General features: G+C 45.3%; 1 protein-coding gene across 2 annotated transcripts in view; it reads right to left on the bottom strand.

Annotated features, from left to right (window-relative positions):
* The window catches only part of LOC149441364 (protein mono-ADP-ribosyltransferase PARP14-like), a 124,327-nt gene that overhangs the window by 42,701 nt on the left and 67,834 nt on the right, over positions 1–13,792 (bottom strand). For both annotated transcript variants that reach the window (XM_089657430.1, XM_089657431.1), the window contains exons 4-6: positions 11,645–11,848; positions 9,181–9,417; positions 1,085–3,321 (exon numbers count right to left, since the gene is read on the bottom strand). In XM_089657430.1, the coding sequence (XP_089513556.1) occupies positions 1,085–3,321; positions 9,181–9,417; positions 11,645–11,848 (2,678 nt within the window). The remainder of the gene's footprint in view (positions 1–1,084; positions 3,322–9,180; positions 9,418–11,644; positions 11,849–13,792) is intronic.

Genomic DNA, 13,792 nt, shown 5'->3' with positions numbered 1-13,792 from the left:
GTTGGCGCTGTAAAAAAAAACGTATTATAATTTGAAGAGGCAAACATTAGGTCTTCACTTAAATAGTGCCAATAAAGTTGATATACCTGAACAAACGACCCATTAATTGACATGGTATATTCACTCTTATAATCTAAATGATGGAAAAGGCAAATTTGTCATGTGGAAAAAGGATATTATGCCTCTACATTTACCGCCACTTCTAAACCGTTACATTAGAATCAGATGTTCCAAGTCTGCTGCCAGTGATCAGAACCTCCTTAAGGAATATGCAGGTAGAACCTGTCTTATCTACACATCAGATATCTAGAGTCCAGTTTTCTCTATTGGCATGTGTGACGTTATCATTCCAAGATCAAAAGAGGGATACCTCCTCGACCGGCCGCTGCACTGAAGGAACAACGACGGCATCTTTCCTGCACTTGCCGGAACACTGTTACAGGTCTGTAGCGGCGGGCATGGGCATGTAGCTTCTACTTTTCAGAGGTGCGATATTGTTCTATGTACAATCCGTGTTTTATTGATTGCATGGAATATTCTCATTTTCTGAGATTGTGGATTTGGGGTTTTCATGAGCTGTAAGCCACAATCATCACAATGATGACAAATCACGGCTTGAACTATCTTGCTTTGCATGGAATGAGTCTCATATATTAGTTTCAGCTTTTAAGTTGCTGCACTGAAATAAAAACTTTTGCACCAGATTCTAACTTTTCGAGTTTCACCTGTATATCTACATTGGTCCAACCTGAATCAATGTGACTATGCAATAAAATCCATACCCGGAGTTCAAATTTAAAAAGAAAACGAACCCGCCCCCTGCTGGTCACCTGTTGATAGATTATGTGCTTCCTTACATGGTGTTGAAGCTAAACGCTTCAGGAAAGTATTGCGGCTCTTTTTTCTGGGATTGTAAGTTGCAATTCTTACTATAAGGTTGGGTTTCAAAGTGCCTCAGCAGACATCATGCGGCCCCCTTGAAGATTTAGCCACAGTTCAACCTATATACAGCCATCTATTTGATACAGAGGTTATTATTTTATGTTTAATATGATGAGGGACACCTGAAATGAATAGAACTTACCGTTGCATTTTCAATATTTCCTTGCTTTATATTGATGTTCAACCCTTCCTTGGTGGTCACTATTTGATCGTTGGCTTTGTTCATCATTTCTACTCTCTTCTTCTTTTTCTTGCCTTGTTTCCAAGGAACCTGGACTTGTCTTCCTTCAAACTCTTCATTCACAAATTTAGTGATAGTCTGTAGAATGCCTTCATCACTGTCCACGAGATGGATGTTTTTGATGGTGTTGAAGCCTTCTTGGCTTTCTGTGTATGATTTTATGGATTTTACAATGTTTTCGGCACACAGATCCAAAGGACACCCGAAAGTAACAAAGTCACCAACAGAAAGTGCAGCAGAGCTTTGACCATTCTCTGCAGCCATCACCAAGCTCTCATTTATCACTTTCCGTAGAAGACGCTCACATTTTGAATTTCCTTTTTTATCCAGTTTGGGAGCAATTGCATGAATTACCTTCTTACATGATAAATTGCTCACATCTGTTATGACACACTCTCCCGGCCCCAGCCCCCATTCCTCCTGCACAATGCGTTCACATTCTTTCTGAAGACTGGGTCCTGCTGCTTTCACCAAAGCCAGTGCTGGTTCCCCAATTGGCTTTAAATTCTTATTTGAGGCAATTATGATGACATCAGCATTGTGTTGGCACAGATCACCTTTATATATAACCATTGTGGCTCCATTCTGGAGGCTGACTTGGCAATGGAGCTCATTTACATTGGAACTTCTGTCATCGACCTCCTTCTGTAGTTGTATCACACATTTGTGACTGTGCCATACTGTAGTAACATACATATCTTCATTTTCAATAAAGATTTTTTTGACCCCGGGTTTATCAATGTCTAAGGTGTCAGAATACATTTTGGAAATAATTTTTCTTATGTTGGTTTCTGCCTCCTCTACATAGAACTTTGGGCCAGACAAGGAGATGAAGTTCTGTTTCTTCACAACCTTCACATTCCGTATAATTTCATTCCATTCCTGCCTTCTTTTTTCCTCCATAAACTGCAACACCGCCATTGACTTCAGCTTGATGTCCTTCTCCACCAAAGTGTTCTTCCCCACAAAGTCATGGATCTGCTGGTAGGTTTCTTCGGCAGCTGAGGATAGACCAGTGATCACAACCTCAGTTCCATCCCTCACAGGGAACTCCTCTATGGAAACCTTCATTCCATCAATATTAAACATCTCCTGTAGTAAACTCTTCAGATTTCTCCACTCCAGACTCTGAGTGACACTTTTATCTTCAACAGAAATCCGCTTACAGACTAATTCCTTCTTCATGGTTTCTTCACCATTTCTCAGATCTTTATCGGAGTAACCAGTTAACATGACTGCATTATCTTTCAACTGAAAAGCTGCTTTTATGTTGTTTTTTATAAGAAGACTACATGACAAGTCTTCATTGTCCGCTGCCTTCAGAAACTTGATGATGTGTGGATCAAGTTGAATGCAATTGAACTTCAAGCTTTGTCTAGTATTGAGAATTTCACATTTGGCAGTGAGAACTTCATGTTTTGGCCCACAGAGTTTGACTGCCTTAGAAGTTACATCATAGCTAATCTTCACATGTGGACAATCTTCTAGGATGCTTCTCTCCAGACCATGTGTCAACATTAATTTATAAGCTTCGGGTTCAAGAGGCACCTCATTTTCCACTGTGCTCAGTTGTCTAGCGGTTTCTTCTACCAGTTGTCTGAATATTGGCTCAATCCCCCTAATATCTTCTGAAATACCCACAATGAAAACCTTCTCTGCAGCTAAGTCGGGTTTTATGAGGACTCCATCATATGATGAGCTAGACATCTTTTCTTTGATGGCTTCCCACACTGGTGGCTTCAGGTCGCACTCTGCTGCCTTATACTTTGAAATAGAAGCTTTAAACTTTTTGTGGACTTTATCACTCCATGTTGGAACTATCTTTGCCAAGGTTCGTAGATGACTGGAGAGAGTGCTGGGCAAAGACAGTTTGATGACAGGATTGGGGAGGTCTAAATTTGGCCAAGTGATTTCACAGTAAATATCCGCCATTGCTTTTTCAACATTTAGTTTTATCTGTTCATTCTTCAAAATGAATGCCAGTATATGTGGGCTGATGGGGATTTCTACTGAATCAGGTATTTCCATATGAGGGCCTTCCTTCCCATACAAGCAATGACCAATGGATGGGTAATATGGGTACACGGATATCTCCTCATTATTTAGCATGTGCCGCTTTGTCATCACCGTCCTCAGAACTGCAATAAAACGAAATATGGTGCTTGTTAGTTAGAAGGTAAGAGAGATAGCAATAAGCAGGGATACGTCAGAATTAGTGTTAGTCGTCATGGCAACAAATAAAATATAATTAAAACCCTATAACATCAATTTTGTAGTAAACAGCCAGATGAATAAAGAAGGTGGTGTACAATCAGTCTGTAGATGCAGTAAAGCATGCTTGTTATACTCACTTTGGAACCTAAGGGGTTCGCCCTCTGCATTATGTAAAATGGCTGTTTGATCCTGTCCTGTCTTCTCTGCCCCTCCTCTTGTTGAAATGACCCCCTGATACAGACTGAATCCCTAGTGAAGTGCACATGCTCAGTTTGGTGTGTATTGCTAGAGAGGTTTGTTGTTTTCTTGGGAAGGTGCATGTGATCAGCACAGGGCCAATCAACACTGTCCAGACAGAGGTCAGGGGTTCTGCATGCTCCTAGAGCAGAATGAAAACTCCTCCTACAAGCTGTACCCAGTGCTCTTCTGAAGGGGACAGTAGCATCTGTATATTCATCCTCTAGCTCATCCCTGTTCCCAGACAACTGAGAACCCGAAAGTGAGTTAGCACAAATTCTTGATAGCCTAGTACAGCCCGTTTTTGGGGAAGATATCTCAGTGCGGGGATTGGCGTTCAAACTCTGTTCCTGCAGGACATTTTGGGTATGTTGTTAAGTGGTAATGTGTTTGATGATTTGGCTGAACCTGGTCGAGTATTTAGTGGCCGTACGCACTTCCTGTTATTACTTTTGTGTTTGCACTATTTCTTTTACTTTGATCTCCTTAAATCGGAGCTCCACCCAAAAGGGGAAGTTCCACTACAAATACTGGACCCCCGCTCCCCATTAAGGGTTGGCACCTTTGGGGAGTGGGGGGGGGGAGTGGGTACCTAAATTGACAGGTCCCCGCTCCCACTGCGATCGCCTAGGCGATCGGAAGCGGAAGTTGTCCTCAATAGCGGCCTTCAGCTCTTCTGCATTGTTCGGTCTCATGTCTCTCATCTTTCTCTTGGCAATGCCCCATAGTGTCAGGGATCCGGGTATGACCAGAAATGTGTGGACTGACACAGGGAAGTAACAGGCTTCAGGAATGATATAATAATATAATTTATTATTAGCCACCCAAATATACAACGTAGTAAATAAACCAACCTTCCACTAATCTTAGTATGTGCAGGAACACAGGCGCAGTCAGGGCTGGAGAGGTGGAAGGGTCAGGCCGGCCGTAGGGTTCTGTTAATGACTGTCTGGTGGTACCCCTAGCAGTCCTCAGGACAGGATTCCCCAGGGCGCGGAGTCTAAGTCCCAGTCTGCTTATTCACCAGGGCCCCTGATGGTGGGGATGGACTTGGAGCAGACAGGAACCAGGTCGCGGCCCCTGAGTACACCTGCTCATGGTAGAGGGATCCACCAGAGGTATATGCAGGTAGGAAGCCTGATGTGAAGAGGCAGAAGGTGTGAGCAGAGATGGCTGGATCCGTGCAGGATGGATGGATCGTCTGGGTAGCGTAAGGCGTAGTCAGGCAGGCCAGGTCAGCAACGTGCGGGCAGTGAGGTACCGAAGGAGCAGGCAGAGAATGGTCAGGGTCACAAGCCAGGTTCAGTAACTCACGGGCAGCGCGGTACAGAGGATCAGGCAGAAGGATGGTCAGGCAAGCCAGGGATTAAACAGGAGACGGTCAGCAGGGTCAGGAACAATGCAGAGTCGGCAACAAATCAGATAGGCAGAGGAACAGGAACACAGGATACAAGGTACAGGGGCTCATGGGAAACATACACCAAGGCACTGACTGCAGGTCTGGCCATTTCTTAAATACACCTCCTGCAATCAGCCCCAGGTGTTGGCTGATTGCAGGAGTGAGCTTCTGGCTGCTGAGAGCACCCGCTGGTCAGCCCTGGTACTGCAGCCCACACGGCAGGTGAGTCCCACCACCAGTGCTGAGTCCATTCCTGACACATAGATTCTCTATGGGGTTCAGGTCAGGTGAGTTTGCTGGCCAATCAAGCACAGTAATCCCACGGTCATTGAACCAGGTTTTGGTACTTTTGGCAGTGTGGGCGGAGCCAAGTCCTGCTGGAAAATGAAGTCAGCATCCCCATAAAGCTCGTCTGCAGAAGGAAGCATGAAGTGCTCCAAAATCTCCTGGTAGACGGCTGCATTTGCCCTGGACTTAATGAAGCACAGTGGGCCAACACCAGCAGATGACATGGCTCCCCAAATCAACACAGACTGTGGAAACTTCACACTGGACTTCAAGCATCTTGCAGTGTGTGCCTCTCCATTCTTCCTCCATACTCGGGGTCCTTGTGCCTCTCCATTCTTCCTCCATACTCGGGGTCCTAGTGCCTCTCCATTCTTCCTCCATACTCGGGGTCCTTGTGCCTCTCCATTCTTCCTCCATACTCGGGGTCCTTGTGCCTCTCCATTCTTCCTCCATACTCGGGGTCCTTGTGCCTCTCCATTCTTCCTCCATACTCGGGGTCCTTGTGCCTCTCCATTCTTCCTCCATACTCTGGGTCCTTGTGCCTCTCCATTCTTCCTCCATACTTGGGGTCCTTGGGCCTCTCCATTCTTCCTCCATACTCGGGGTCCTTGGGCCTCTCCATTCTTCCTCCATACTCGGGGTCCTTGGGCCTCTCCATTCTTCCTCCATACTCGGGGGTCCTTGTGCCTCTCCATTCTTCCTCCATACTCGGGGGTCCTTGGGCCTCTCCATTCTTCCTCCATACTCAGGGTCCTTGTGCCTCTCCATTCTTCCTCCATACTCGGGGTCCTTGTGCCTCTCCATTCTTCCTCCATACTCGGGTCCTTGTGCCTGTCCATTCTTCCTCCATACTCGGGGTCCTTGGGCCTCTCCATTCTTCCTCCATACTCGGGGTCCTTGGTTTCCAAATGAGATGCAAAAGTTGCTCTCATCAGAAAAGAGGACTTTGGACCACTGAGCAGCAGATCAGGTCTGTTTTTCTTTAGCCCAGGTAAGACGCTTCTGATGTTGTTTGTTGTTCAGGAGCGGCTTGACAAGAGGAATACGACATTTGAAGTCCATGTCCAGGATCCGTCTGTGTGTGGCGGCTCTTGATGCACTGACTCCAGCCTCAGTCCACTCCTTGTGAAAGTCCCCAACACTTTTGAATGGCCTTTTCCTGACAATCCTCTCCAGGCTGCGGTCATCCCTGCTGCTTGTGCACCTTTTTCTTCCACACTTTTCCCCTCCACATAACTTTCTATTAATGTGCTTTGATACAGCACTTTGGGAACATCCAACTTCTTCTGCAATTCCCTTTTGAGGCTTTCCCTCATTATGGAGGGTGTCAGTGATGGTGTCAGGTCAGCAGTCTTTCCCATGATTGTGATTCCTACTGAACCAGACTGAGAAACCATTTAAAGGCTCAGGAACCCTTTGCAGGTGTTATGGCTGAATGAGCTGATTAGAGTGGGACACTTTGAGCCGAGATTATTCCACCTTTTCACAATATTCTCATTTTCTGAGATTGTGGATTTGGGGTTTTCATGAGCTGTAAGCCATAATCATCACAATGATGACAAATCACGGCTGGAACTATCTTGCTTTGCATGGAATGAGTCTCATATATTAGTTTCACCTTTTAAGTTGCTGCACTGAAATAAATGAACTTTTGCACCAGATTCTCATTTTTCGAGTTTCACCTGTATATGTAAAGTGCTGCATAAATTGATGGCTCTATATAAGTGCCTGAAATAAATAAATAAATGCTCAGTGGCTCCTAAGGGGGCAGCACTACATAAAGAACACGGCTTATATCAGGGGACTGAAGGTTAATGTAGATACAGTACATTTTGGTTCAGCATGTAGTTTTCTGTCTAGTGTAGGGTACATTGCTGTTGCTAGGGAAAACCAAGTATGTAACATTGGTAAAGGCAGTCAACCAGCCATGGAATGGTTGACCAGGGGGTGGACTGACAACTCACGGGGCCCCCAGGCAATAGGGGATCATGGGGCCCCTGTGTCCTCGCCAACACCCAAAAAAGCCAATGAAAGGTACCAGGGGCATCTCATGGGGCCCCCTACTGACCCCGGGCTCTCGGGCAGTGCCCAATTGCTCGAATAGTCAGTCCGCCCCTGTGGGTGACTGACAAAAAGTGACAGTTACTCTAGTAGTGAAGGGGTGTTATGCTTGGCCCTTCACTAGCCACCAGTTCCTCACATACTGGGACCAGATCTACAGCATAGTGTACCTAGGGACCTAGCCTGGAAGTCACGGGAGAGAGAGATGTAGAGGGGCCCCTGGGAGGGAACAAGCACGCAGTTGTGAGTGAAATGCATTCCCTGTATCCAGAGCTGGCCTTACTATTAGATGAACTAAGTCCATCCACAGCAGCTGGTTTCCCTACTCTCTGCCATGGCCGGGTCTAGGGGGTGCTAGGGTATTCTACACCCCCCCAGGCCGGTCTTTCCATTGATGCTGTGCCTGGCTACTTAGTGCCTTCCCCCACCTCCGCACTCATGGCCGGGACAAGGGGAGAGCAGCCTGGAGCAGTGAAGCCTGCAGAGGTGAAATAACAGGAGAGAGGTGGGTGGAGGCGCAGGCTGTGCTATCCTCCCCTGTCAGTGGAGTGATCCTCCATACAACAGACTGCAGAAAATCGCTCTCACATTGGCATGTACAGTGTTTGATTCATTCCCTGGCTCCCTGCTGCCAAGAGATGGAGATGATCGGTCATTGGAGGAGATAGGGGGCGGAGCAATCAAACTGTGTACAGCCCGATCCAAGATGTGATCCTGTGTCATCTGCTGTATGGAGGATCACTCCATTGGCAGGAAAGAGAGCACAGCCTGCACCTCCACCTGGTTTACCACCTGTAAGTTCTGGAGGGGAGAAGCTTACAGACCGGGGGAAGTGTATGCAATGGAAGGTTGGTGGAGGGGGAACAATCATGTGGTGAGAAGGGGGGGTGGGGGCTAGGTGGGCTGGGAAGGGTAACAGGGATGATGGAGGGAGGGGGGATCTGTGCTAAGGGACGGAATGGGGGGATAGGTGCTAAAAGTAGGAGGGAGGTTTGGGGTGGGGGGGTGCAATTTGGGCTAAAAGGGGGGGATTTGGGAAAGGTGGGAGGACTTTATGCTGGAAAGGGTAATTTGGGTGGGTTTTAGCTAGAGGAGGTATTTGGGGGAATTTGTCTAATTTGGGGGGAATGAAGAGGATTCGTGCTGAGAGGTGGGATTGGGGGGGGTATTTATGTTAGGATGGGGGATGGGGGGATTTTGCTAGGAGGGGGGATTGGGGGGGAATTTGTCCTAGGTGGGGGGATTGAACAGGATTGGTCTGAGAGGTGGGATTGGGGGGTATTTGTGCTAGGAAAGGGGATAGTGGGAAATTGTGCTAGGAGGGAGGATTGTGGGGGATTTGTGCTGGGAGGAAGGATTGGGGGCGGGGCTCATGTCTAGTCATACATCCCAGGAGTCTTCAAGAGGGGAGGTTAAGCACACCCTCCTGCCTGCATGCCTGAGCTAAGGGCAGATGGATTCCAGAAAGTAAATGATACATGAATCATCTGCCCTTACTCAAGATGGCTGTGGCCGGAAATGCTGGGGGGGTTCAAAGTGGTTTCTCAGCAAAAAAAAGCATGGAGACATGGATTTAGGAAGGGGGGAGGGGTTTGCGTTGAATACTATAAATAAATGAATCAGTGGTTTTTTGGGGTTTTTTTTTGATTTTGTATTGTATTTCTCTGGATAGGACTCTGCGACCCTCGCTGCCAGTGCTTGATTTATTGCATAGCAGGACAATTTACAGGTCTACCCCCTCCTGCCCCACACTTTACCATCCCCCACCCCCAGCGCCCTCAACGTCTATCCCTCTCACCTCCTGCCTGGTGAAATGTGACCAGCGCTGCTCTTTCCTCCGATAACATCTCCACATCTTCTACACTCCCTCCTCCGTTCCTTGCGCTCTCAAAGTAAAGCGTGACCATGTCCTCCGGGGTATTGGGGGGGATCCCCTCCACTCGGACACTTCTGATGTCTTCCAGACCCCTCGCTGTTATTTTTTGCTGTATCACTCTTGGGCTGCCGGAGAATTTTCTGATGAAATCGGCAATATCTGTGAATGGAGACATCACATCAGATACACATATATTCTTCTTTTCAGCCAGGCAGTCTGGCCCTGCTGGAATTTACCTAAAGCTCCTGTAACCATTGGTCACATTTATTTGCTAATTCCCTCTAGTGTTCTCTGCAACTGTTACATTGTAGATATACAGTATGCAATTCCTATGCTCCTCGGCTCCATCTAGTGGCCGTAATTGGGTAGTTTACTGTCCGTAATAAAACAACATTTGTTCGGAATAGGAAACAGCCCAAAGGACATTCGTTTTTGCCCAATTTGCACAGAAAGATGTCTGGGCAGAATGTTATGATATACAGGACATTTATGCAATACATACTGATTACCCCAATGTGCGTTCAGTGTTTTTTTCAGAGACAAATCCTGCGGAGAAGTGCATGTACTGGGGGGAGGTACCGACTATGTTTATTTTATTCTATTTTGTCCTGATATACTCTTTATCCACTATCCACCCACCCACATTACATTTACTGTGGTCAGGCATCACAGCCAGGCTAGGCGACATACCTGTACGTCGCCTAGCACATTGCTCAAAATATCAATGGAGAGTGGAAATATGGTGGGGGCGAGCGTGTCCAGACTGCATCAAATGAAATTGACAGTTGGGGATGATCGGTGCAGCGATGGGGGTGGTGACAAGCAGCGCTCTCCCTGTATGGCTTTCAATGAAGCAGCTGAAAGCTGCGGGAGGGAGAGGAGAAGAAGCGGCTTCCCGCTGCTTCATTGAAAGCCATACAGGGAGATCGCTGCTCGTCACCACCCCCATCGCTGCACCAATCACCCACGACTGTCAATTGGATTTCTCTTTCTAGGCCCCCCCCCATGTGCTCCTCAGTGCCCAGCGCCTCCCCCATCCTCTGCACCAATAGGAGAGAAGAGAAGCTGGATCTGCTCTGCCTCCCTCTGTGCCACGCTCCAGTCCGTGCAGCTTCTAAGGGGATGTGTGGGTGGGAGATTGTATACAGAGCAGCTGACAGCTCTGTGATGTCTCTGACTGAGCATGTGAGCCAGGGACCATCTATATGAGTATGATCTCCCTTCCTGCCTATCCTCCTCCCCTCCTTTCCTTTCGTCCTGCCTTCCTCCCCTTCCTTCCTTCCTTCCTTCCTCCCCTTCCTTCCCTTCCCTCCCTTCCTTTCCTTCCTCCCCTCCACTCCCTTCCTTTCTTCTTCACTTCGTCTCTTCCTCCCTTCCTTCCTTCCTACCCTCCATCCTTGTTTTCTTCCGCCCATCCCTCCCTTCCTTCCTCCCTCCTTCCTTTCTTCCTCCCCTCTCTTTCTTTCCTTCCCTTTCCCTTCCCCTTTCCCTTCCCCTTTCCCTTTCCCTTCCCCTTCCCCTTCCCCTTCCTGCATTGGCGCAGTAAAGCCTTGTTTTTGGCAACTCCACCATGCAGCTCATTTTTGTTCAAGTATCATTGTATTGTGCTCCTTGAAACAACCACACCGTCATTTTCCAGAGCAGCCTGGATTTCTCCTGAGGTGACCTGTGGGGGGTTTTCTTTGTATCCTGAATAATTATTCTGGCAGTTGTGGCTGCAATCTTTCTTGGTCTACCTGACCTTGGCTTAGTATCAAGAAATCCCTGAACTTTCCACTTTTAATAAGTGATTGAACAGTATCGACCGGCCTATTCAAGGCTTTGGATATCTTTTTATATCCTTTTCCATCTTTAGAAAGTTCCATCACCTTGTTACGCAGGACTTTTGACAGTTCTTTCCTGCTCCCCATGGCTTAGTATCTAGCCTGCTTAGTGCATCCATGTGAAAGCCAACAAACTCATTGACTATTTATACACTGACACTGATTGCAATTTAAAAAGCCGCAGATGTGGGACATTAACCTTTAATTGCCATTGTATCCCGTGTGTGACACCTTATGTGTCTGTACCAAGGCCCAACATTCCAGGGGGTGGAGACTTCTGATCCGGGGGGGCGGAAACATCTGATCCGGACCATTTGGGGGATTTCTATCATTAGGATTTAAAAAGCAGCCAAACAACTATGTGATCGTAAATGGTGCCATATCATCGCTACCCTTCAATAAAAGGCAGTTTCTTGGCACGATCCGTCACTTTTGAGCCCAACTGTATATCATCTTCTGCTCTCTAATCAGCACTGAGAAAACAAGACCTGGAATTTGATTCATTGTTATGGAATGAAACATGTCTGCTGTTCACAAATGATCATCTTTGTTGGGTGTCTGACCTATATCACATGTGAAGGTGATGACGGCAGATTGGATCTCCGGAATCCTCTCTATGTAGAAGTCCATGTCCATGGATTTCCCACTCATATTCTCCACCAGGAGGTTTAATATCTCAGGACTGTGGCTGTCCTCGATGTTTTCAACCAGAACCAGAGGGGACGAGTGGCTGGGTGACACCTCTTCTTTCTCTGGAGTTGGTTTCCCTGTAAAAATTGGAAGGAATTATAAAACTGCATTAAACATGGACATATTACTGCTCTGTCCCAACTATCTCCAACCATCCATAGTTATCCTTCCCATTATGTACATATAAAGCTCAGCCATGGGTCGTGGTAACGTCCTCCTTCCTCCTCCAGAACATACTCAGCTTTGTCTGTGTTTCCTATGACAACAGATTGGTTTTATCTTTCTGTAGGTACATTTCCTACCTGTTTTTTTTTACCCCCCCCCCCCCCCCCCCACCCTGGCCATATATGGACAACTCAGAATAATTTGCCATTTCACCGTTTCTTGACATTTGAAGATATTGGCACCATGACCAGATAAATTAGAATTCAATAGAATAGAAAAAAAATAGAAAGAATATAACTGTCTTCCGAAATTCAAATAGAATGAATTAGATTAGAATGGAATAGAAAAGAACAGAACAAAATAAAAAAAAAACCCAATAGATTAGAAATCAATAGAATAGAATAAAATAGAAAGAATATAACTGGTTTCCAAAATTCGAATTCAAATAGAATGGATTAGAATAGAAAATAAGAGAATAATATTAAAAAAATAAGAGAATAGAGTAGAATAGAAAAAAAACAATAAAATAGAATAGAAGAAAATAGAAAAAGTAGAATATAACCGTCTTCCGAAATTCGAATTTCGAAATACAATAAATTTGAATTCAAATGCCGATTCGAATTTTTCAAATTCGGACTAATTGAATTGAATTCAAATCGAATTCAAATAATATATGACACATATTTGTCAAGTACATAATTAGTCACAGGGGCGGACTGACAACTCATGGGGCCCCCGGGCAATAGGCGATCATGGGGCCCCAGTGTCCTTGCCCAAACTCAAAAAAGCCTATGAAAAAGGTACCAGGGGCATCTCATGGGGCCCCCTACTGACCCCGGGCCCTCAGGCAGTGCTCGAGTTTCCAAATGGCCAGTTCGCCCCTGATTATTCATAAACTGTCCATGAAATTGCTACTGAGCATGCACAAGTCCTTTGTCTGCCGTGCACATTGTCATTGTACATCTTCCCGTCAGGATGTTTGAACGATGAATTAAATCAGCAACATTGATTGTTTAATCGATCGATATATAACCAATATAAAATGAAATTCACTGCTATAAGCAATCATAATGTGTAGAAATAAAAAATCCTGATCACTTCCCCAGAGTAGTACACTGTTACTATGGTAACACTGAATTTTTCCGGTCACAGTTTGTTTTACAAAAAAAAATTGTAAGAAGAAAAAAGTAATAAAAACAAAGGATTTAAAATTTTTTTTGTTTTGTTTGTACTGTCACCAGTCTGTTTTCCTAATTCCCATCACACCAGTTATATGATGGCTCTGTACTCCACTGGTGACGGTGTGTAATAAAAATCCTGATCACTTCCCTAGAGTAGTACGTTGTTACTATGGTAACACTGAATTTCTCTGGTCACAGTTTGTTTAAAAAAAAAATCATAAAAAAAGTAATAAAAAACAACAGAAAAAAGAATTTCTATATTTTGTTTTTTTTTTCATACTGTCACCAGTCTGTTTTCCTGATTACCTCCAAACCAGTTATATGATGGTTCTGTACTCCACTGGTGATGGTATGTAAAAAAAAAAAAAATCCTGATCACTTCCCCAGAGTAGTACACTGTTACTATGATAACACTGAATTTTTCTGGTCACAGTTTGTTTTTTGTTTTAAAAATTGTAAAAAAAAAAGTAATAAAAAACAAAAAAAAAGGATTTCAGTTTTTTTTTGTTTTGTTTTTGTTTGTACTGTCACCAGTCTGTTTTCCTGATTCCCATCACACCAGTTATATGATGGCTCCGTACTCCACTGGTGACGGTATGTAAAAAAAAAAAGAAAATCCTGATCACTTCCCTAGAGTAGTACGCTGTTACTATGGTAACACTGAATTTCTCTGGT

This window comes from Staurois parvus, unplaced genomic scaffold (genome assembly GCF_062004578.1).
Source record: "Staurois parvus isolate SC_StPar_1 unplaced genomic scaffold, SC_StPar_1.0 ptg000999l, whole genome shotgun sequence".
NCBI lineage: Eukaryota > Metazoa > Chordata > Amphibia > Anura > Ranidae > Staurois > Staurois parvus.
The sequence above is the reverse complement of the archived record's forward strand: the minus strand, read 5'-3'. Positions and strand labels throughout refer to the sequence as shown.